The sequence below is a fragment of the Camellia sinensis genome, chromosome 3 (assembly GCF_055761805.1).
Source record: "Camellia sinensis isolate YWXY chromosome 3, ASM5576180v1, whole genome shotgun sequence".
Classification (NCBI taxonomy): domain Eukaryota; kingdom Viridiplantae; phylum Streptophyta; class Magnoliopsida; order Ericales; family Theaceae; genus Camellia; species Camellia sinensis.
Window position 1 is genome coordinate 113,866,026 of NC_138963.1, and position 25,168 is coordinate 113,891,193.

A 25,168-nucleotide genomic window follows, 5' to 3' on the forward strand; every position below is an offset into this window, starting at 1 on the left:
CTATATCTCTTGTAAAGCTTACAAGACAAGCTTTTCAAGAGGGAGATCCCTCCATACACGTGTATGGAGGGATGCAAAAGCAAGACAGCTGTCTGAAAATATCTGCAAAAGCAGATGAACAGCAATCGGCCGGCCAAAAATGCCATCTTGGCCAAAAAAGAGTGCCGGCCGGCACTAAATAGTGTTGACCGGCAACAAATAGTGCCGGCCGGCAATATACATTGCCGGTGGCAGCAAAAACCAGCCGGTGGCCTCTAGCCACTATCGGTGGTGGGTGGGGATGGTCTACAAGCCCCTACCCTGCCTCTCCAAGGCAAAACACAAGTGTTCGGTGTGAAACCGGACACTAAACGGTCGAGTTCGGGGATCCTGAGGCAAGGCGCGCGAGCCGAGACCTCCGGGAACTCCAAACGAACACAAACATGGATAATCACCGAGTGTTCAAATGGTGACGTCCAAGTCTTGGGGACGGTCAAAAATGGGGTGTCTACACACACTCATTTTTACATTGATATTCCATTGGAGGTTAAAAAATATATATGTATTAACTATAGCGAAGCGGAGTGGTTTGGTTGGTGGATTATAAATTTTAAAGTTTAAACCGCGGTTAGCGGTTAGAGTGGTGCGGATAGATGCAGATCGATACGGTTTTAGCAGATTGGGTGGTATTTTGCACAGCCCTAGATGTAGGATAGGCCACTTCCCGGATTGCCCCGGTATCAAGCAACCGGTCAACTTCTTCAACAACGGCAGCAGTGTGTTCTGCGACTGACCGCCGGCTTTTCTGAATAATCAGCTTACATTTGGGGTCAACATTTAAACGGTGCTGAGAAACAGATAGATCCACCCCCGGCATCTCATATGGTGACCACGCAAATACATCAAGGTTGCCAAGTAAGAAGGAAATTAATTACTATCTATTAACATTATTCAGGGAAACGTTGACCATGAAGAACCTGTCAGGATTCCTGTCAATTTCAACTCGATCCAGGGTTTCTGTTGCCTTTTCGTTTGGGAGCCGCCCAACATCGTCGAGGCTCTCTTGGTCTGACACCTCAATAGAATTCACTTCCAGCTCTCATGGTGTCTTTGCGGCAAGAAGATAACATGCTTGTGCTGATTTCTGGGAACCACGAATTTGTTCAATGCCGCAAAGACACCACGAGAGCTGGAGCCAAGTTCGTCCCATGATGAGATTATACGGCGAAGGAAGCTTGACAACCAAAAATTCCACATCTACTGATCGGGAGCCCGCTCGAACTGGTAGCGTGATTTTGCCCAACGGATATTTCGGATTGGCGTTGAAGCCGAATAACGGATAATGAGCTGGAGACAGGTCTGACTTAGTGAACCCGAGTTTGATGAAGGTCTTGTAGTACATAACTTCCGAAGTACTCCCCTGGTCAATGAGAACGCGTTCTACAGTGAATCGGTTTACGTGTAGTTCAATGACCAAGGGGTCAATGTGGGGGAGCATTACGCCAACCAAATCAGAATCATTGAAAGTAATACTCAGAGCTTCATGGGGCCATTTTGCTGGTGTGATTTGCCTTTGTGGGTCAGGATGTGACCGAATTGTATGTACCGCGGATGCCGTCAGCAAGCTGTATATCATATGGATTACGCCGAGTGGGGGTGAATCTTGCCGTAAAGCAACTGTTTTGGTTGAATTGTTCTTTCGGACGTGTTGCTTAAGCCGACCGCCTTGTACCAACTCCTCAAGATGATCTTTAAGGCATAACAACTGTCGGTATCATGCCCGTGGTCTTTTTGATATTCGCACCGTCTATCCCGTCTCTTCGTGTCGGGAGGCCCCACCATCTTGGGAGGCCATTTGAAGAAAGGAAGATATTGAATTTTAGACATAACCGTGCTGATCGGCTCCAACAACTTCGTATATTTCTTGTCCGCGCGCCTGATGCGCCTACTATCCACTTAAAGTTGTTCATTAGCCCGTTGTGAACATTGGTCATTTGATCGGTGCGAATCTCATCTTCTGTCTCATTTAGCCCGATTCCGTGGTTCAGGGCTCTGTGAGGGTACAAAATTTATTGGCTGAACGATCTCAGATGGGGCCGTCTTGTTGGCCTTGTGTCCGGCTTTAACCCGCAGGGCGTCATCCTCCACTTTGTAGTATTCCTCGACTTTCTTCATTAACGACCAGACTATTTTGGGGGGCCTTCTGGTCAAGGAGCTGCGGAGGGCATTATCAGGGTGCAACCCCATTTTAAAGGTGGTGATGGCCATGGAGTCATTGCAGGCATCATCTACGAGATTAAAGCATTCCCAATAGCGTGCCGAATAAGCACATGGGGTTTCCCTTAGTTGAATTTACATTGCCTAGAGAGAATTGGCCTGCTTCGGCTGGACCTCATTGGTGATGAACCTTGCCCTGAAGGATTTTTGGAGTTAATGGAAGCTCTTAATTGATGTCGGTTCCAATTTATAATACCATCTGACGACCAATGGTCCTAAACTGCTGGGAAATATTCGACACAGGAGGGCCTCGTCGTCTGCATGTAGTGTCATGGCTTGCTTATAATGACGGATGTGATCGGTGGGTTTTGGATTTCCATTATATAGGGTGAACGATGGAGCTTTGAACTTTTTGGGTAGTATCGCCCTTGCGATCCGTCGCACAAAGGAATCATGTTGATCTTCTTCGTCTGAATCATTTCTTCTTCGTTTATTCCTTGCACGCGAACTCCCTTCGGAAGAACTAGAGACTTCAACTCGTCCCTTTTTTTTGGATTCTAGGGATGACGAGCCAGAATCACTGCCACTATCTTGTCTCCGAATTCGAGGTCGTCGACCATCCTTTCTCAGAGGTCGTCCTGGATCTTGGCGCGTGACCTGTTGGGATATTGCCACTTCCAAGGCCAAATCTTGTCGAAGGCCCTCGTTCTCAGCCATCATGTTTTCCAACCTCTGTTCGTTTTGCTTCGCCTGATCCATAATTGCTTGCATTGTCTCATGTGCTGATGTCGAGGGTGAGGTCTGGGCAGCTGAGTCGAAGTTCAAGGCTCTTCATGCGATAATGTTTTCTGGTCCAAGCATGTTACTTGGAGTGGTATCGATTCGTGGTGTAAGGTCGTCAGCGACTACCGGAAGATCTTCGGTCACGCCCGCCATGGATGTGCTGGAGTATTCCCACAGACGGCGCCAATTGTAGAGAAGTGGTTTGAAAATACTCTTTGGATCCAATGGGACACTCGAGATCCTCAGCTAGTCACCTGAAAATGAATGAACACTTCGGTCGAGGATGCCGGAATTAGCACTCCGATGGATCAGTCAGTGTATACTCTCTTGGTTGCTTAAATCTTAAGTTAAACTTACTTGTTCTCACATACCTTTCTCTGGCAGATGCTCCTCTATTTATATTCTTTCCCTTGGGGCTTAGGGTCGGGCCCACCCTTGATCTATTACATGTCTACTTATTCGGCTTTTGTCTTGCTGGTTGGAATGCCGATTATCCTATTCTGCTCTGTGGTCGACTAGGATCAATGCCGAATACAAATTCCGTCCTTGACTGTCCTTATACCTGTATCTGGCCTTATTGCCCCCGGAATATTTGGCTCCCACAATTTTCATATTAGAGTAAAACATGAATGATAAAAAAGTTTTTTAAAAAACGTGATATTTAATCAACTTTTTTTCATTACTAGAGAAATTTTAAAATTTTTCAAAAAACTTTATTAGTAATTAGATTTTTAATTTAATTACAAACAGATATTACTCTGTATAGAAATAGAGTTTTTATAATAGCGTCCTTCCTATCAAAGTTTAAAAAATAAAAAAATAAAAACGTTTTACTAAATCCTAAACTTTAAACTTGGTTTAAAAAAAAATTACTAATAGAATTTTTTAAAAACTTTCTTACTACATGAGTTTTTCAAATTTGAGTATCTCTTAAATCTAAATTTGCATTACTTACCAGCGACAATTAATACCGTGAGAGCATAGTGGGAATTTTGCATTGCTTGAGCAAACGTTCTTGTTGAAAATTGTCATTCATTAAATATTCATATTGCACATCAGTTAGCAATTAATATGCCAATTGATATTCTACAGTTGTTGCAAAGAGTATTGCTTTGCATCCACGGCGAAATAAAATTTCATGACTCAACGTTTGCAAAGGTATGAATTGTGAAAGACGTCAAATGAGTTTACCAAAGATGAGATTTTTCCCTAAAGTTTCCTAAAGTGCTACAGTGTATGGTTGAGATTTACTGGTAAGTCACATCAATTTTTCTGATGTGACTTGCCAGTAAATCTCAACCACACAATATAGCACTCTAGAAAATTTTAGGAAAATTTCACTCTAGAAGATCCTTGGTGTAATTTTTCAAGAGCCACAACAATACTTAACCTGGAGAATGGATGTTATATATCAATCTGACGTTGAAATGTTAGATAATGATAATAATGAATAAAGTTATTTGAATTTATAACAAAAACAAGTTATCTCGTAATGCGTTGTAATGATTGTTACTAAGTTTATCAACATTATCATTCCAAATGTTTGAAAAATATTATTTTATTTTACTCTTTTTTTTTATTTTTTATTTTTTATCACAGTGGATCGCACACTTAATCAATATTTATGTCGAAAGCTATTATAGCTCTATATTATGGAAACGTTTAATATGTAATAAATTTTTTATTTTTACAAAACATTACAATACAATAACATTGGAACAAAATACCCGAACATGACATACAAACAACAAAACAAATATAACATAGATCAAAGGCATAACATGTTTCACTATTTGTAACTAAATTAGAAACGTGATTACTAATAATGTTGTCTGAAAAACTTTACTAGTAATAAAATAATATTATTTTTATGTATGAAAAAATTTAAAAAAACGTGATTGAAAATCACAATTTTTAATTAACTTTTCTACCCTTTACGTTTTACTCGAATTCGGGAATAAACTAAAATTCCACCCTATTTGAAGAATAAAGTGTCAAATTTATCGTATTTAGGGAAATGAGCCATGAGAGAGACCAAACAGAGAACGAATTCCTGGCTAAAGATAAACGACTTCATATTTAGCTTTGGGATGAACGTTTTTAGTCTCACTTTTTGATTATTTGGCTATTTTGTTATTTTAACCTGACTAAAAAAGTTGTGTTTAGGATGATGATTGACTTTTTTGTAGCTGATTTGATGATTGTAAAAAAAAATAAAATATTATGATTTAGATGTAATATTTTGTCTTATTGGCTAATATGGTCTGTTTTATTTTTATTAACTAAATTAGGCCCAACTTTGCATGCCAAATGACCCTTATTAGTCTATTCGTTTGATTAAAGAGTAAATTACAAATACACCTCTTCAGGTTTGCTTAATTTGTGTCCATCTGTTTGCTTACGAAATATCTGTTAGAATGCCGACTTAGAATTCGAAATTGAAAACCTAGATGGATTCAAAAATCAAAATTGACTAGCTCAATAGACTAATTGGAATATTTAAAACCACATAGCAAATTTCATTAAAATTTGATTCGAATCAAAATAATTAGAATAAATCAATTAGATTGATTAGGATTAATTAAGTCTGATCTAGATTAAATAACCTAATCTAATATCCCTCTCTCTTTCTCTCTCTCTCTATATATATATATATGTGTGTGTGTGTGTGTGTGTGTGTGTCTTAAACATTTGAGATCATTTCTTCATGTTCAACAAAGTGGCTAAGAATATAGAGAGAGGAAGAGACCAACTTTTAGAGAGAGAGAGAGAGAGAGAGAGAGAGAGGGGAATGATTGTAGAGATTGAAGAAGATTTTAAGAGATTAAGCTACTAATTATTGAATTCAAGCTCTAGGTAAGATTATCATCCCTAATTCTTATAAATAATCCATGTAGAAGTTGAATTTATGAAGCTTGTAGGATCATTTGCATGTAATTGGGAAAAGAATGCTAGAATCAAGTTGATTATAGAAGAAACGAGTCAATTGTGCACATGTATGCAAAATTCTTCACCCTTGAGTCTGATTTTCTACAAATTCATGCATGCATGGAACTTTTACACTTTAACTTATGGGATTTTTCATATTTCTACACTTCTCATCTCATTTAATCAGGGTTTGAAAGAAAAGAAATTCAAAACATTACATGCATGGCAAGAACATTGAGTTTTGAGCTTTGTTTTGGAGAATTGAAAGAGAATTTGAGAACATGGTTTCATAATTTCAATGAATTCATGCATCAAAAAGAGTTTCTTCAAGTCCTTATAAACCATTCAAGCTTTGAACATGAACGACCCACTTTTGAACTCCAAAATGCAATTTGAAAAACCTAGAATTCATCTAGTTTGCTCGAGCGACGGATCCGTGGCTTGGGCGCACTTTGCATGCTCCAGCATTTTTACAGAGATTTGTAGTTGGCTCGAGCGACCAAGTGATGGCTCGAGCCTCCTTTGACACCATCCAGTACTTTTGTAGTTAGGCCACATCGCTCGAGCGACCAAAGGTGCGCTCGAGCGAAAATCCTATTTTCAACAATTTTTGGCAAACACTCATAAATGCATATTTGCATCCTCAAGCCCTTTTAGGCATTCTTAAGCATCATTTAGAGATCCTTAGCCATGGATTAAGCTAGAAACACACATAAACGAGTTGAATTAAGACACATGATTTGTTAAACGAACGCTTTGACGTGTATCTTTGTTACGTGTTTTGTGTAGGTGGTTATCCGAGGTCCAATACCTATGCCAACCCACTGTGAGTAGTATATTTGTAAAGATATGTTGAAATGTATTTTTGAATTATTGCAATAATGTTATTTTGAAATACTATTTTGATAAGAATGAATGATTGCCTTATTTGAAATGTAATTGTGGCATCCTTCAATAAAGCCCTTGCCCAGGGAAAATAATACCGTGGCCTTTTGTTAATAAGGCCCTCACTCGGGGAAAACAATATCGTGGCCCTTCGTTGATAAGGCCCATGCATGGAGGAAACAATACCAAGGCCCTTATATAAGCACAAAGATCTCTGATGTTGACCCAAGTGGTCCCTTTGCTTGACCTGTATGGTCCATTTGTTTAGATTTATGTGGTTCCTTTGTTGACCTTAATGGTCCCTTAATATGCTTTCGGGCACTTTGCTTTGCGCTATTGGATGTACCGCATATAAGTATGATTTGTAAACTTTGATATGACAAGTACTTAATTATGCTTTGTTTCGAAACTCATAAGATATGATTTTGTATTATAATAAACATCATTTATTTAACCTCTTTATACTGATATTACTCACTGGGTTTTAGCTCACCCCCTTTCCTTTCATATATGTAAGTGAGCAAACGGAGTGTCAAGTTTAGAGCAACCTCAGGAGTTCACCTTTTGTGAAGCTGTTTTGGAGTGCCTCCGAGATGGGGTGCACTTGCCTCGAGTGAGCTAAGCCGTGTCAACCCTTGGTTTATGTTATTTTGTTTTTGTTCTTTGGGGTTTTGTTTTGAATGATTATTATGTGTAAGAAGTTTAACTAGCTGTGTTGTACCTACATATGTATATAAGAATGGATGTATGAGTTTTAAGTTTTAAATAATTGTGAATTTGCATGTATGTACCGCTTGATGGACATAGTTATGTTCTATTAATGCTTCTGTAATGCCTTGTTTATTATTATTAATTATCTGATTTGCCTTTGAAGCTGGGTAATCAAGGATTACTGGCTAGTCATGGCCTAAACCTTTAGGGGCAGATTTGGATCGTGACAGAAAGTGTGTATCATACACACCTTTTAAGGGTTGCACACAAGATATTTTTCCATGAAGTTGTAACACAATAGAAGAATACTCAAAGATAGGACATTTAAAATATTTTTTTTATTAGTGAAAAATCTAAATAATTTATGAGATATTGATTCATGATTATTTTTTAATTTTAAGCAATGAATAACAAACCCAATCAAATAATTATAGATAAATTAGTACAATGATTTAACGTGGAAAAAATTACAATTGGAGCGCCTTTAATTGTGATTAAAAATCACGGGCCAAAGCCACAAAACAATCACCACTACAAAAACAGATAAAGATCACACTTTTTTTGTGTGTTGTATGTTATTTAATCACACCTTTTAAGTTTTATTAAAGTGTGATCTTTGAGAGTGATTAAAATGGGTCATTTTTAATCACACCTTTTAAGTGTGATTAATAACATTTAGATCACATCTTTTAAGTGTGATTAATAATATTTAGATTACACCTTTTAGTCGCCAAAAACTCATTCGTGAAAAAAAAAAATTACACCCACTAGCTTCTCATTTGCTCTTGTGGAGATTCAAAACATCAACCCTCTCACACCATAAACCTTATACAACACACTCTTTTCACTACACCTCTATAACACCACATAATTATATATGCAACATATATTATTTATATAGTACATAGACCCGTATTAATATAAAAGTATATATATAGATAATTATTTTTTATTGAACATAATTTATGTAAAAATAAATTATTTACTAGAAAAAAAGAGACCACTTTTGGTGACTAAACATAATTTTAGTCGCCAATTCTATACTTTTGGCTACTAATTACTTTTTAGCCATTAAAAAATTTAATTCCTGGGCTAAAATTATCACTTTTGGCGACTAAACTTCTTTTTAGTCGCCAAAAAGCCTCACTTTTGGCTACTAAACATCTTTTTAGTTGCCCAATGCCTCAATTTTGGCTACTAAATTTTTTTTAGTCACCAAAAAATCTCACTTTTGGCTACTGAAATTTTTTTAGTCGGTAAAAGCCTCACTTTTGGAGACCAAACATCTTTTTAGTCACCCAATACCTCACTTTTGGCTGCTAATTTTTTTTAGTCGCCAAAAAGCCTTACTTTTGGCTACTAAAATTTTTTTAGTCGGTAAAAGCCATATATGGGCAACCAAACAGATTTTTAGTCGCCAAAACCTATATTTTTGGCTATTCAATTTTTTTAGTTGCCAAAATCTTTACTTTTGGCTAATAATGTTTTTTTAGTTGCCAAAATCTATACTTTCAGCGACCAAATGTGCTTTTTTAGTCGCCAAAGATACTTTTTCTTGTAGTGGAGTGTGATTAAATATATATATATATATATATATATAATTACACTTATTTAAAAAGTGTGATTAAAAATTAGTAATGTATATATAATCACACTTTAATTAGAAGGTGTGATTAAAAAATATATAAATAATCACACTTTAATTAGAATGTGTGATTAAAATATATATATATATATATATATATATATATATATATATATATATATATATATAATCATACTTATTTAAAAAGTGTGATTAAAAAGTAGTAGTGTATATATAATCACAGTTTAATTAGAAGGTGTGATTAAAAAATATATAAATAATCACACTTTAACTAGAATGTGTGATTAAAAAATATATACATATATATAATCACACTTATTTAAAAAGTGTGATTAAAAAGTAGTAGTGTATATATAATCACACTTTAATTAGAAGGTGTGATTAAAAAATATATAAATAATCATACTTTAATTAGAATGTGTGATTAAAAAATATATATCTAATCACACTTATTTAAAAAGTGTAATTAAAAAGTAGTAGTGTATATATAATCATACTTTAATTAGAACGTGTGATTAAAAAAATATATATATAATCACACTTAATTGAAAAGTGACACAAAAAATGAATATTATCACACTCAATCAAATTAAGTGTGATTAAAATATCAATCTAATTTTTTTTTATCACACTTGGGCCAGTCTGGAATCCACCAAAGCTTCAGGCTCAAATTCTCCAGAATCCACTGAAGAACAACTCTCTCTTATGCGAATAAAAGAAAACAAAAAAACCTCTTGAAGATGTTGATATAAAGTTCATGGGTCCATTGATCACTTTTAAATCATCAAGGAAACAATGATAAAATACCCTCAAATATAAAACACTTTGTTTTTTTCTTCCTCTCTGAAAATCTGGACAGTTTAAACCCTAAAATGAGCAAATAGCGCACTTTGTTGTAAATTGGACCATGAAGACCGCTCGAGCAGTGTAAGTAAAGGCGGTGCAAAACATATAGGCTGACCGCTCGAGTGCTACTTTGACCGCTCGAGTAGTAAAACTTTCTTCCCATAAATTCAGGTGCTCTACAAAAGTACTAGATTCCCCGTACATAGTCAGCATAGTGGCAAACATCAATGCCTCAAGATCATAAACTCCTCTGCATAAGCACAATTTGGATTCGATTCACATGTAAACATTCATATCCTCACTGAAACATAAGAGCGAATAAAATTACAACTGAAAGAAATTTTATCAATTGAGATTGCCAATTACAAAAACCTAACAATTAGCAAAAGAGAAATTTTATTAATGAATAATCAAAGTACAAAACACCAAATTATACATCACTGAAGAAGGCAAGTGCAGAAGCATCATTGCAACACAAATCCATCCCAATTAGGTTGACACTGAAACTAAAGCTCCATCACATGCTAGCACTACGCCACGAGTTGATGGGCAACCAACTCTGACATAATACGACAAAATAAAAATCCAATAACCCAAAATAAGCAAAACCCAAGGGAACAACACAACACCAACAATAATAACCACCACTAGCAGCAACCTGAGCCAACCACAAAAACAGAGCTGGGGATATGCCACCAAGCACCAAGCCATGGACTGAACTGCACCCTACTCTGCTGCTTCCCTTTGAATTCACTGATCTGAGCCCAAACTCATCTCTTCTTTATGGATTGCAACCTATATATTAGGGGTGTTCGCAGTTCGATTGCGGCCAGAAAATCTTTAATCCATCATCCGTTCGTCGAATTGGCAGATTTGAAAAAATCAATCCGCATCCGTCTGCTGAATTGACGGATGTGGATTGAGCAGATTGGCGGATGGATGCAAATCGGTTCGGCAGTTTAAACTTTTACAAATTTTAAATATAATACAACAACTTATCAACATTTTTTTTTTGGATAACAACCTAACTCAACATAACCAAAGGATTGTCAAGTAAATTGCCAAATATCAATAATAAATACATATAAGAAAACCATGCATTATCAAAATTATATCGTTACTTTTTTTACATTCAAAATTTACTTAATTTGATTTTTTAAAAAAATAAAAAAATTAAGCTTTATATTTTTCAACAAAAATACCAAATACTAACATTTGCCATTTGATAAAAGGATTTTCAAATTGAAAACAAATTGAAAATATAATAGAATATTTAAACTCTTTTTCAATTGAAAACACAAACAGAATATCTAAACAAATTGAAAACACAAAATCTTATAAATTAATAGGGGTGCTCTCGGTTTGGTGGTTTGGTTGCAGCTAAAGGAACCTCAAATCCGCCATCTGTTCAAAAAAATCAATTCGTAACTGTCCGCTCGTCAACACGCATCTATCCAGAATGCAGCGGATCGGTTCGGTTTCGTCAATTTAGGTGGATCAAAATATTCGCTGCTCACCCTACTATATATCAAGTCATTGAGAGAGTAATCCACCTTCCTAAGGGTATAATGCACCCATAGAGCTACTCTTACCTTAATCAACTCTTGCAAATCCTCCCAATTCACAATTTTCCCCTTGAATTTGAACTCATTCCTAGCCTTTCAAATAGACTATATCACCGCACAAGGTAATGCCTCCCAAATTTTCTTAACCACCTTCTCGAACTTAAATCCGATCCACCAATTTAACAAAGCGTGAATCGATTCTGGCAGTACCCATTGAACACCCCACCATGACAATACATCAGTCCATACTCTGACATTTAAAATATAATATAATATATTTTTCATGTTATTGATATTTCAATTGTTACCACATAAAATTACAAAGAAGATTCTAACCAATATATTTCATACCCGTAGATGAACATTACATAGTCTTTTACATATATATTTATTTAAACGCACTTTTTTAAGAGAAGAACATGCCACCCAACTTAATTACAATCTAGAAAAAGTATGAATTAACATTTTCAACATTCTTTGCATTAAGGAAACCTTCACTAACAGGACTTTTAGCCTTCAACATTCTCAGCTCTTTGTCGTGACTAAAACAGTATGAAGGGGCTTGCGACAATGAATCTTGCAACTTTGCGCCAACCTCGAAGGTAATCACATGTGTAGAAATTCCTGGAAAAGGGAATAGAGTCAATATAAAATATAATACCCAAAACATGTTACTTATTTGACTTAGTAGTCCTTTATTTTTTTTTTAATTAATGAAATATGTATGCTCATTCTACTTTGTACCATTACTTTTTATCAAGCCTACAGTTGGACCACGTTACTATTCACAGTAATCTTGCGACTCAGAGATAATTTGATTTTACCAGCTCATGAACAATTTTTATAATTTCGTTCTACACAACAAGAAAAAGTGGCTGCCACGGTGTTTCTAAATCAGTGTTTTCTAAGATGTCACAAATGTCATACTTCTCATAGATTGTTTTTCTTCAGGAACTTTATATTAAAAATTCTATCATTGTGTCATTGTTTATGTACAGGCACAGACCAAGGTGGCTTGGGCATCAGAAAAATCAGATGAATGTTTGCTTACTTCTCACATGGTGGTGGAGGTTCGGAACAGATGATAATGCTCTCTGGAAAAGGGTTATGTGCAGTAGATATGAGATTAAGGGTGGCGGATGGTCTCCTAATCAAGAGGCATCAGTTTCTTGCTCTAGAATTTAGAATGATATTATAAATGTTATTTCTTCCAATCCTACTCTGCTAGACTTTTATTTGTCAAACATTGAGATTGTGAATTGGAACCGGGTTAGAAGACATTTTTGGACTGATAAATGGATGAAGGGGAATTGTCTTAATGAGGAATTTCCTAGACTCTATAGTTTTGTCTTCTGAAAAGGAGGGTTCCTTAAAGATGATTATGGATAGGAAAGGAACTTCTTGCAATTGGAATCTGCAATTTCGAAGAAATCTATTTGCATGGGAAAATGAGGAGGTTTTACGACTTTGTGAGTTATTAGGTGATGGACCCAGATCAAGGAATGGTGTGGAGGATAACATTAGATGGCTCACATCCAATTCAGGACGGTTCACTGTTTGTTCAGCGGCTATATGAGGCTTCAGATCGAGTGTGGACCGAAGCTCTATGTCACATGGTTGATCTGGAATAATTCTTCTCCACCCAAAGTAAAACTTTTCACTTGGCTAGCATGGAAAGGCAGGGTAAAAACAACTGTTTTCTTGCAAAGAATAGGAGTATTGAGCAACAATGTTTGTACCAATTGTGTCTTTTGCAGGGATGGTTTGGAATCTGTGAATCATATATTGTTGTTGTGCCCCTTCGTGTGGTCGAGCTTCAAGTTTCAGAAACTGGAAGGGCAGATTTGGAGCTCCATTCGTAGTGCTCTGTTATGGTCTTGTGTGGAAAAGTAGAAATGATTGTGTCTTTAATGGAAAACAACCAATCTTGGAGGACCTACATGGGATGGTGAAAGTTCAAGTGGCGATTTGGGTGAAGGCTCATTCACATGGGCGTTTCTATTCGGTTAATGACTTTATCTTGAATTTACAACAGATTGGTAATGGTTCTTTTGTTAGCATTGTCTTATGGTGGTGCCTTGGTGCTTGTATGATTTACTGTGGTTGATTCTGCATTGGGACTGTCGAAAGCTTAGCTATTTCTTGTTGGTAAGGATATGTTCTTCAGTGGTTTTGTCAAGCTGGGGATGGTTGGAATGCACCTGGAACATGGAATGGCTGATTGGGTGGAATAAGAGGAGCTGTTTCTATCTTTTGTTTTGTTTTTGTTTTGTTCTTAGTTGGTTTGCTCACCACATACTTGGAGATGATTGGGTTTGTTTTATGGTGCCAACCTAGCTGATATCATTTTGCTTGCGCATCCATCTCCTTTGATGTATGTGTTGGCTATGTTATTATCATCCCATGTGAGTGGCTAACCCACCTTAGAGAGAGTGGGGTGGTTGGAGACCACTTTAGAGAGAGTGGGAGTGGCACCTCCCCACTAACCAATCCACTCACCATTGCTGTCCAGCTACCTTCCCTCATGATATGTATAAATAGAGGTTGAGAGGAGAGTAGACAATAAGAGAGAACCAAGAGAGAAGAGAGTGAGAGATGTGAGGTGGAGAGACCGTCTCTCTCGGTGTGAGAGAGGGAGACGGGTGAGTGGGTGAGTGAGGAAAGTGTGAGCTCCTCCCCTATTATAATCTTTCTGTAATCTCTCCATTGTTATAGTGATAACCGGTTACTCTCCCGTGGACGTAGGCTTTAAGGCCGAACCACGTTAAATATGGTGTCTCCTTCTGTGTGGGTGTGTTTTTCTACTTGGTATAATTTCTGGAAGGTCTTGGGCGGGATCCCCGATCCCAACAAGTGGTATCAGAGCCTCGTTGGTGGCGTTTCGGAACAAAAACAGCGTTTTGTTTGAAACTGCCCAGAAATCAAGTTGCTCAAAATCAGGTTTTGAGCATACCAGGAGCAAGGGCTCGAGAAGAGGAGTCCAGAAATATAAAGCAGACACCCAACGGAGGCCGGACGCGCCGTCACGCGCCCTAAGAAGTTGGCGCGTGAATCCCAGTCTCGCTACGCGCCGTTAGCTCAACCGGCGCGTGGTCCCAGTCTCTCTCACGCGCCACACGCGCGGACCAAGGAAGAAGACGAGTGGGGGATGGCGCGTGTACGGCACGCGCAGGCCATGCGAGCCCACGTCAGCAGCGACGTGTCATCATCAGCGCCACGTGTCATCCACGTGGCAGCCCCGTCAGCAGCCAGGTCATCGACGCGTGGCAGCCAGGTCATCGCCACGTCAGCACGGTTGTGCCATGTCATCTGCCACGTCAGCGTCAAGGGAGGGATCCGGTGCTACGCGGCAATGGTGCAGCCGCATGAAGAAGGATCCAGTGCTTTGCGGCGAAGGTACTGCCGCAGATCTGAGGCGTACAAAATGTTTTGGCTAGATCGAAGCCATTTGGAGTCCGTTTTTGGTGATTCAATAGTGGTTTCCAACTATTTGGAGTATTCCGGACACATCCGTACGGTCAGATTCTGGAGACGGAGTTTCTGTAAAAAGAAGGCAGATTAAAGTGGCGGACGGCGTTAGGGCAGTGGACGGAATATTTCGTTGATACACGAAATATTCCCTGAACTTCTGAAAATTGCAATTTGGCCTAGAATTTTTAGAAAATTGTGGTGTGGCCCAGCTTTCGGGGATAGTTTTCAGTGAGGTCCCCGGAAATGCAACGAAGGTTGGTTCTAGCTAAACGGATCGCTCCGGACGCAACCGCGAGGTCAAAATAGTGAAATTCTGAACGGTTTGGGAAGATTGTCAAAACATGGGTGTTTGTCATCTTCAATAGTCGAAGGAAGGTTGCCGGATATTGTGGAACGCTGCGGATTCACTGAAGAGGTTAGAATGGACAGATTCTGACCAGATTGGACAATCAGATACAGATTGAGATAGATCATTGAAGACCAGAAGAGATCAGGCTTGATTAAATGGCAGATCGATGGAGATCAAGATTGGTCAGGAGTAATCAGAGGATTGCAAAAATGATTATCTCCGGAGTTCGTCGGAGGATCTGGTTCAATCAAAAGAGAAGACCATTCATCGACGGATAGATGATTTGGCAACCAGTACAGGCTCAGGGAAATACTGTGGCTGTTGGAGCTACTGTATACGAGTAGGTACTAATGGTATGTGGACATGTAGAACAATAGTTGCAGAGGAGCATACTAAGCGCAGAAGTACAATTGCAAACGTGCAACAGTGCAAGGGTACGCTAGAGTATCGTACAGAGGCGCGAGAAGAATGTGTAGCAGCGGGTTGTTGACAGTTCACAGGAACTTCCAGACAGAGAAATTGAGACAGGTAAAACGCAAGAGTGCGTGCCAAGGAGTGGCAAGTCTTATTTCTCTATGGTGGTTTCTTTAGTTCCATGGCAGCAGATTATAGAGTTGATGCAGATCTCTCAAGCAAGCTTGACGCAGGGAGACCAGAAGCCATGGGTGCGAGCACTATGCACGGAGTTGCATAGTGGTAACTTGTACAGAGTGGTGGAAGTTGTCTTAGCAGAAGGGCTAACTGTCAAACATCAGTACGGACGTACAAGTGAGACAGAACCGAACATCAGGGATTGCAGCACAGACAACGGGCGTATGAGATCGCTGGGAAGTTGTTCTGAAGTGCAGAAAGCAAAGGCTGGTTGTTCAGAAATAAGCTCCGAGCAAGGAAAATTGAGAATGTTGATGTGTCAAACTCTGAAGTTTTCTAGTTGCTCCAGTGTTCATCATGCAAGGAGTTGCACGGTAATGCAAGGGTATCCCGAGCAGGGGGTGCAGGACATCCAATCAGGGGGTGTCAAGATATCTTGGTTGCGCAAGTTCAAGCATAGCAAGTGAAGACATCCGAGACAGGAAGCGTAGAAGAGATCTGAGGGAGATAGGAGCAGAGGCTCTCTCCAAATCAGAGAGTGGTATGAGTTGAGTTGAGGATGTAGGATTCCCTCCTCTTCTTGTATCTCTGGTGTATTATCTCTAGCTTCAGGGGATGTAGCGTCTCAATGAGGAGATGAAGATTCTGTTGAAATTTGGGCGTGACAAGATTAGCAGCAGTGTGTGCAGTTTATCACCTCACATGGGTTGAGGGGGTGATTTGTTGGCTATGTTATTATCATCCCATGTGAGTGGCTAACCCACCTTAGAGAGAGTGGGGTGGTTGGAGACCACTTTAGAGAGAGTGGGAGTGGCACCTCCCCACTAACCAATCCACTCACCATTGCTGTCCAGCTACCTTCCCTCATGATATGTATAAATAGAGGTTGAGAGGAGAGTAGACAATAAGAGAGAACCAAGAGAGAAGAGAGTGAGAGATGTGAGGTGGAGAGACCGTCTCTCTCGGTGTGAGAGAGGGAGACGGGTGAGTGGGTGAGTGAGGAAAGTGTGAGCTCCTCCCCTATTATAATCTTTCTGTAATCTCTCCATTGTTATAGTGATAACCGGTTACTCTCCCGTGGACGTAGGCTTTAAGGCCGAACCACGTTAAATATGGTGTCTCCTTCTGTGTGGGTGTGTTTTTCTACTTGGTATAATTTCTGGAAGGTCTTGGGCGGGATCCCCGATCCCAACAGTATGATGTACTTCATTATTCATCAATAAAATTTTCTTTATTTTGCCAATAAAAAAAAAATGTCTTTGTTTATACGCCTCAATAGTAGGAATTTGGAGGTTTAACGTTGAAAAAACTTTGCAAAATGTAGAAGTTGCTATTTATCATTTTTTTTCTATATAAATTGTTACTCACACTTATCTATGTCCTGACACTTCATCTTCTCGTTTTAACACTTTCACTTCCTGATTCTCTCTTGTAGTCAACTCCAGCGAAAAGATTGGTGAAGACATTTGGAGACATCTTCTCATGGTAGTATTTCCCTCTCCAATTCTTTTTTTTTTTTTTTTTTTCCTTTCTCCTCTCTCTATATATTTTTGATAATTATTCATCTTAACTGCATGTATATGTATGCATACAACTGTAATTGAAGTTATTGAGCCCATATTTAATTGAATTTGAACTGTCTAAGCTCAAATTTAATTGAAGCCTTGATCTTACGAATCCTAGATATATAGTTTCAAGTAATTATAATGGTTTAATAGTTGTTGTAGAAATCACACTGATTGTTCTCCTCTCTCTATCTACTTCATATGTTTCAGTTGTTCCCTATTAAGCCCATATATATATATATATATATGCATTTGAATTGATTGGGCTTAAATTTTAGGTTATTGAGCTAAGATCTACGAATCTTGCTCTTTGGTAACTTGTGTGATCACAAGTATAAGGTTAATTGAATTGAAGCCCAAAGATTCTTGGTTTCTAGATTCCTATGTCTTCTTGTTTTAATGTACTTTCAATTATTAAATCATGTGAAAATTTTAAGTCACATTGAATCTTAAGAGATAATTTAATTATTAGAAGTACATTAAGATTGAGGAACAAAGAAATTTAAAAATAGAGGAATAAATTGAGAAATGATCTTAAAATTAATGACACTTTTCATCCAATAGTTTTGTTAAACTCGAACATTGTCCCCATAAAATTAAAAGTTGCATTTGCACCGTATACATAACTTGTACTTTTTCTTTTTCTTATTCATCCAATATATACATAACTTGTACTTTTTCCCAATAAAAAGTAAATTATATTTTCGGTAAATTTCACTTCTAACCCCTATTATTTGATTCAAATTTCATTTTTGATCTATACTATTTCAAATTGAACAATTTGGTCTTTACACTTGAAAAATAGTTTCAATTTGATCATTCCATTCAAGTTTATAGGTTAAAATTAATGATTGTTTGACACTTGTTAATCATTTGACATATACACATAAAAAAAGTTAATGAAAATTTAGACAAAAGGACCAAACTAAAATTGGATTAGAAGTATAGGAACTAAACTGTTTAAATTGAAACAATAAGCACCACAGTGAAATTAGAGTCAAATTATAGTGGTAAAAAGTGTAATTTACCTTTATATTTTTCACCTTCTAACTTTCATTTAAATTTCACTTTGGTCACTCATTTTTTAATTGCAAAAAGATTAAGTTCTCATACTTTAGCCCTTGTTTTAATGTGGTCCTTCCGTCACCATTAAAGTTTTTTTTTACCAAAAGTGATCATGTGATGGCTACGTGAACACATTTTAAGGTCATTAAAAAAAAAATTACACTATTTACCTTTCAATTTTTACTCAAATTTTACTCTAGCCTTTCATATTTCAACTTTTGCTGAAACTTTAATAATGGAATAACAGAAGGACTACATTAAAAATTGGGTCGGTTTGAAATTTGATGTCTTAATTGTTACAATTAAAAAATGAGAGACTAAAATAAAATTCCTGTGAAAATTAGAAGGTGAAAAGTGTAATTTAACCCAAATGAAATAAAAAGTTACATTTTACACCTTATAATTTTTTAAAAGATGCCCTTTGCTTGCACCTTTACTTTTCACAAAATGATAAATTACACTTCTTATCCTTCAACTTTTATTCAAACTTCACATTGCTCCTTCATCTTTTAATTATAACAATTAAGTTCTCAAATTGTAATCCTTATTTCAATGTATTTCTCCGGTTACTCACCGTTAAAATGATTGACAAAAAGTGCTCACATGATGGACATGTGAGTGCACTTTAAGGGCAATAAGAAAAATTATGATTTTTTTGTTTTGTTTTGTTATTTTCACCTTCCAACTTTCACACAAATTCTATTTTCATCATTAATGTTTTAATTTTCATTCAATTTTTGAACGATGGGGGTTGACATAACGACTACATTGAAACTCATGTTAAAGTCTAACAACTATTTTTTATTAAAAGTTGAGAGACAAAAGTGAAATTTAAGTTAAGGTAGTGTAATTTACCCTTTTAAAAATTATTCAGAAATATTGTTAAAAGAGCAATGGTAGAGGGCCCAAATTCTGTGGCTCAAATGTGGCTCAAATGGCCAAAACGACGTCGTTTTGAGTACAAAACAACATCAAAATGGCCAAAACGACGTCGTTTTGGCCATTTGAGCCACATTTGAGCCACAGAATTAGGGCCCCCAAATATTTTTCTTGTTAAAATTAAGGATTCAAAGGCCCCATTTGGCAGCTAAGTTTACGATTAAAATAATTAAAAAAAATTTTAAAAATTAAAATGTCATATCATACACAACAATCAATTACTTTTTTTCATAATTATCAATTCAACTAAAAATACCATTCTAAACACACTAACTTTTGTCATTCATTAAAAAAAAAAAAAAAAAACTAAAAAAGCCAAGTTACCAATAGGTACCTAACTTTTATTTTAGAAGAAGCAAAGTATAGTGTTTGCTACCTTATAATGAGTCAAGTAAATTAGGGATTTTGATTACATTTGACTTATATTTCACACAACATCATCATCATCATCATCATCATCATCTTCTTCTTTTTTGTTTTTTTTTTGTTTGTTTGCTTCTAAATTCATTTCCAAATCTATGAATTAAACAAAGTCTAAACGTCCTCACTGATAGGTCTCATTTGGCAGAGTTTATACAGTAGGTTATAAGCTTAAGTTGTTAAAATAAGTCGATTGTTATTTAGTAACTCTTGTTCTATAAAAAAAATTCAAATTAAATAACTTAAAAATTAAAAAAAATAAAAAAAAATATGTTAAACAAATTAATTTTTTTAAACATTAATTTATTTATGAACTTATTTTAAACCAATAAACTTGGTGATAAGATTTAGCGATTTTACCATCCATTTTCACATTTCCTACGGTTATCTTAGTAATTTAATAGATATGAAGAATGATTAAGAGAAAAAAAATTGCAAAAAGATGGAAGTGTGTGTAATCCCATTCAACACTCACAGGACCCAAGGAGACTGAAATCCACATATTGGATAGGATCCATACGGGAACGGATCGTCGGTAGCACTACCCTGTCGCCCCCAAAACGACGTCGTTTTGGGGGCGAATTTTCAGAAAAAAAAAAACGCAGAAGAGGGAGGAAGGAGAGGAAGAGGGAGGGAGGAGGGAGGAGGAGGAGGAGGAGGAGGAGGGGAAGGGCCGGACTGGAGGGGGCCATAAATACAGAGGAGGAGGAGGAGGAGGTGGAGACGGGTCGGAGGCGGAGGCAGCGACGGCAGCGACGAGGTGGAGCTGCTGCGACGGCAGCGACGGCGGCGAGGGACGAGGACGGCGAGCTCGCAGCCTCCTCCTCCTCCCTACCCTCCCTCTCTCTCTCCCTCTCCCTTTTCCTCTCCTTCCTCCCTCTTCTCTGCGTTTTTTTTTCTTCTGAAAATTGCCCCCAAAACGACGTCGTTTTGGGGGCGACAGGAAAGGGCGACAGGGGAAGGCGACGGGTGATCCGGATTCCATGTTTGGGGCCACAAAAGAGACATGACTCCTATTGATATGTTAATCATCAGCAATGTTTTCACGAAAATAATTATGAAAGTTTTGTAATTTTTGAATTATATTTAGAATAAAATATTATACATTAATCAAGGTAATTTAAGGATTATAAATTTTTTATGAAATTTTTTTTATGATCCCTAATTTTTCTCATTAATCATTGATATGTTAAAATTTTTTTTGAGAGTTGTGTGTTGATAGTAATATAAATGGTTCAAATCATTTCAGAAATTATAAAAATTATGTTTTGTTAGGTCTCTATTACTGTATTGAATATAAGGATTGGTTGTTGAAAAGTCATGATTGTCTCATAAAAGAGCAACATATAGGGCTAAAGGAACCAAATGATGGCGACTTCAATGGCATATGCTTGGCCACTAATATCATCTTATATTGTGATTGATTGAAAATTTGAGAAGGAATTTAAAAGGAAAGAAAAAATATATAAAATTAAGTAAAATATAAATATATTTTATTTATTTATTTATTTTTTAAATTTTTTTTTAAATTTTCAAAGCAAATACAGGGTTACTGAATTTTAGTTTTCTTTCCTAACAAAACCATATTTTGAGCAACAAACAATTTACAACTTATCATTGAAACAAATTTGAGATTTGGAAAAATTTAGGCACCGGAGTAATTTGAATTTTAGGAAGTACCTGAGAAACTAACAAAAGATTGGGGCCTTGTTTGGTTTGTTTTTGGGAAAAAATTTTCAGAATTATTTTTTTGAAAAATTAAAAATTAATTTGATAAAAATAAATATCAAAAAAATATTTTAAAATTAAAAAAATTATTTATAATCTTTCAAAATATAAAATTATATAAAAATGATAAGTATTTTTTATTTTTTTTAAAATTTCTTTCATCAAATTAACTTTAATATTTTTAGAAAAATTTTCTGAAACAAAACTTTAAAAATCAAATCAAACAAGTGTGTTAGTTATTTATTTTTGTGAGTTTGCTAAAAAACTAGTTTATTAACTCAAACAAGTTAATACTGAAAAAGTGAGTTAGCTTGGCTTATTCATAATTTTTTTAGGCTAATTTTTTATTGGGTCTGTGGACTGGAAAAACTTTGTTTTCTTTATTTTTATTAAATGAATTTGCCAAATGACATAGAATTTTTTTGTGGTGTTTTTGGTTGGGGGATTTGGGGAGGGATTTGGAAAGGGAAAGGGAAAAGGTGTGTGAAACTATGTGAAATGTAAATATATTTTATTCACATTTCACCTAACTTTTCCTTTTCCCTTTTCAAATCCTCCTCAAATCCCCCAACCAAACACAGCATTAGCGGAATGAGTTTTTTTAACTTGTTGATGCCAAATGAAGCCTAAGAAACAAGCCTAAGATAAATGATGCAAGTTCATAATATTTCACAATTGCAATGTTGTGCTTGAACCATTTAAAAGGATTTGTGCTTCAATCATTAATAGTGGTTTCTCTTCTCTAATAAAGATACAATGATAATCAAAAAAATGTATTGGAATACAAAACCAACAACACAAAACAAGATCCATATCACTAAAAGACCATATATTTTACTCAAATTGTTTCACTTTTAATTTTCTGTAGTTGGATATTGGCTGTTTGTGCCCTCAGATCATATTTCAAGATAAATTCAGAAGATTAAAAAAGAAAATAGAATTATTTTCTAGAATTTTGTTAAAAGTATGCAATGGATACCCAAATAGATCACAAATAACACACATATAAACAGAAGGACATGATCAATTTACTTACCATCATAGAAATCCCAACGAACAGGGCGATTAGTGAGGACATCCTCATAGTACCAAATGAAATCCACCTTCTCCCACACATTACACAGAAACCCATCAGTGACTGCAGTTCCCACATATTTCGCTCCGTCGAGAAAGTCCGGTCTGAGGATTCCAACCTCGAACTGCATTGTCATGCATGTGCCGTGGCTGCCTAACGTGTAGTAGAAGCTAGTGCCATTGTTCCACTCGATGTCATAAAGGAGGACACCAAGTTGCTTCTGTATAATGTTGACGTTTCGGCCTTTAGGCCAGTCGTACCATAGGTTGCTGATTTGAAGCTTTGAGCTCGACAAGTTCATGTACAGCAGTGCGTGGAATCGTTCCGGCCACGGTGATGGAATTGGTGCTATTTGTAGATGGTCTGATGATGATTGAACTGTGTGGGATAGAAGAGTCAGAATGAGTTGAAGGGCGAGAATGGCAATGTATAGTCTGTTGAGCATCTTCACATCTCTCTCTTTGTTCTTTATATGTATTGTTGAGAAATTTAGAGTCACAATAAGTTTTCAATGCTGAGAAGTCACAGTAAGTTGAGCTTGTTCATGCTCTCTCTCTCTTCTCTCTCTCTCTCTCTCTCTCTCTCTATTGTTTGTATATATTGGTTGAGGGATGGATGGATAAGGTGTGTAGGCAGTTTGAGTTGCATATTTATGAGGTTCAAAACAAAAGGATACCTACCACTATTTAAGTCCATAAAATCTCGACCATTTAAAAATAAATAAATAAATAATGAGAAATATCATGAGAGGATATTGGGTGGTGTTGAACCAATGTTCCATCCCATTTAACTTATTATCTCACAAAAAATAATATGAAGCCGGTGGATTTTATTCTTTAAATTAATAATATCAAATTGGGACAGTCAGAGCGTTTCTTAAAAAACACTCATAATTTTCTAAAATATCACCGTATAACTTATTTATCAAATTTGACATGGTTGTCCATTATCAAATTTGACATGGTTGTCCATATCTAGTTTTTATTTATTTATTTATTTTGTTTTGTTTTATTTTGTTTTTTTTAGAGTAAAATACCATCTCCTGGTTTGACATTAGAACACTTTATCCCTATGATTCAAATAAAGTTGGAAAACCCTCATGTGGTTTTCAACTAAAGTCTCACTGTTAATTTTTTTTATCCAAATTAATAGAAGATGTATTACACACTTCATTTTTAGAGCGAATTTGATAAAAATAAAGTGAAATTAACAGAACAAAAAAAACAATTTTACTCTATCTTCTTCAAACCTAAAATTATATTAAGATATTAATTAAAATTAAATTAAATTAAAATATAATTATGGATAGATCTAAAATATAAAACAAAATTAAAAATTTATTAAAAATATAATTTAATAATTCAGGATTAATCTAAAAGATAATTAAATTAAAATTATATTAAGATGCTATAAACTATAAGAAATAAATAATTAATGATTTATATTAATTATGATCTAAAATATAATTAGATTAAAAAATTAGGAATTACAATAAATAATTAAAGATTTAGGATTGATTGTGATATAAAGTACAATTAAATTAAAATTAGATCAAAAGGTTAGCAATTACAATAAATAATTTATGATTAATTTTGATTTAATTGCATTAATGTTAGAAATTAAAAATTATGTGCATGAGATTAAAATTTAGATTAATCAAAATAATCTAATTTTAATTTTGATTAAAATTAGATTAAAAGGTTTGATTAATTTAAGGCTTAATCCTAAGGAAGTCAATGGTTCAATTCCCCTCAGAGGAGTTGAATTAAGGTAGTGCAAGCATTTAAGTGTTTTGCAAAGGGTGGGGAGATTCTCTCATAAGTGCAAAGGGTGGGGAGATTCTCTCATAAGTGCTAATCTAATAACTAATAACTAACATTTGTCGATAAAAAAAAAGAAAAAACCGAAAACATACATAGGCTTTGGGGTATTCCAATCCTTTTACGTTTATAGTCAACGGAATTAATAATTGCATGTTGATCCAAAAATCACATAGGAGCTTTTTAGTTATATTTTGAACCATATGAGGGAAAATACTCTGACTTCAAACCACAAAACTAAAAAATTCAACTAAAAAATTCAACTGATTATCTTGCTCTTGCTTCTCAAGACAAGTATATCCACATGTGGTTGGCTGAATTTTTTAGTCACTTGGTAGATCTAGGGAAAATTATTACGATAGTCGCTATACTTTGATTTCTGTGTTATTTTGATTCTTTTAATTTTAGTGATCATTTTCCAAAAAAAAATACTAATGACATTATTAATTGGATTAAATTGACATAAAATCTAAAATTAAAAATCAAAATTAAGCCAACTAAAAATATAGAGATCAAAATAATACAAGAAACAAAATATAAGAATCACCAATCTAATTTGCCCTAAAATCTATACTAGCCTAATCCAAGAAAGGAAAATGGAATCAACCCCAACGCCTCATACGCT

At 35.8% G+C, this 25,168-nt stretch overlaps 1 protein-coding gene across 1 annotated transcript; it reads right to left on the minus strand.

The window, feature by feature from the left end:
• Positions 1 to 11,785: 11,785 nt before the first annotated feature.
• LOC114296087 (uncharacterized protein At4g14100) lies at positions 11,786 to 23,339 on the minus strand. Its single transcript, XM_028240383.2, has 2 exons — positions 22,685 to 23,339; positions 11,786 to 12,144 (listed from the first exon to the last, which is right to left on the minus strand). Exons 1-2 carry the CDS (start codon positions 23,166 to 23,168, stop codon positions 11,963 to 11,965), a joined length of 666 nt encoding a protein of 221 aa, XP_028096184.2. The 5' UTR covers positions 23,169 to 23,339; the 3' UTR covers positions 11,786 to 11,962.
• Positions 23,340 to 25,168: the final 1,829 nt, after the last annotated feature.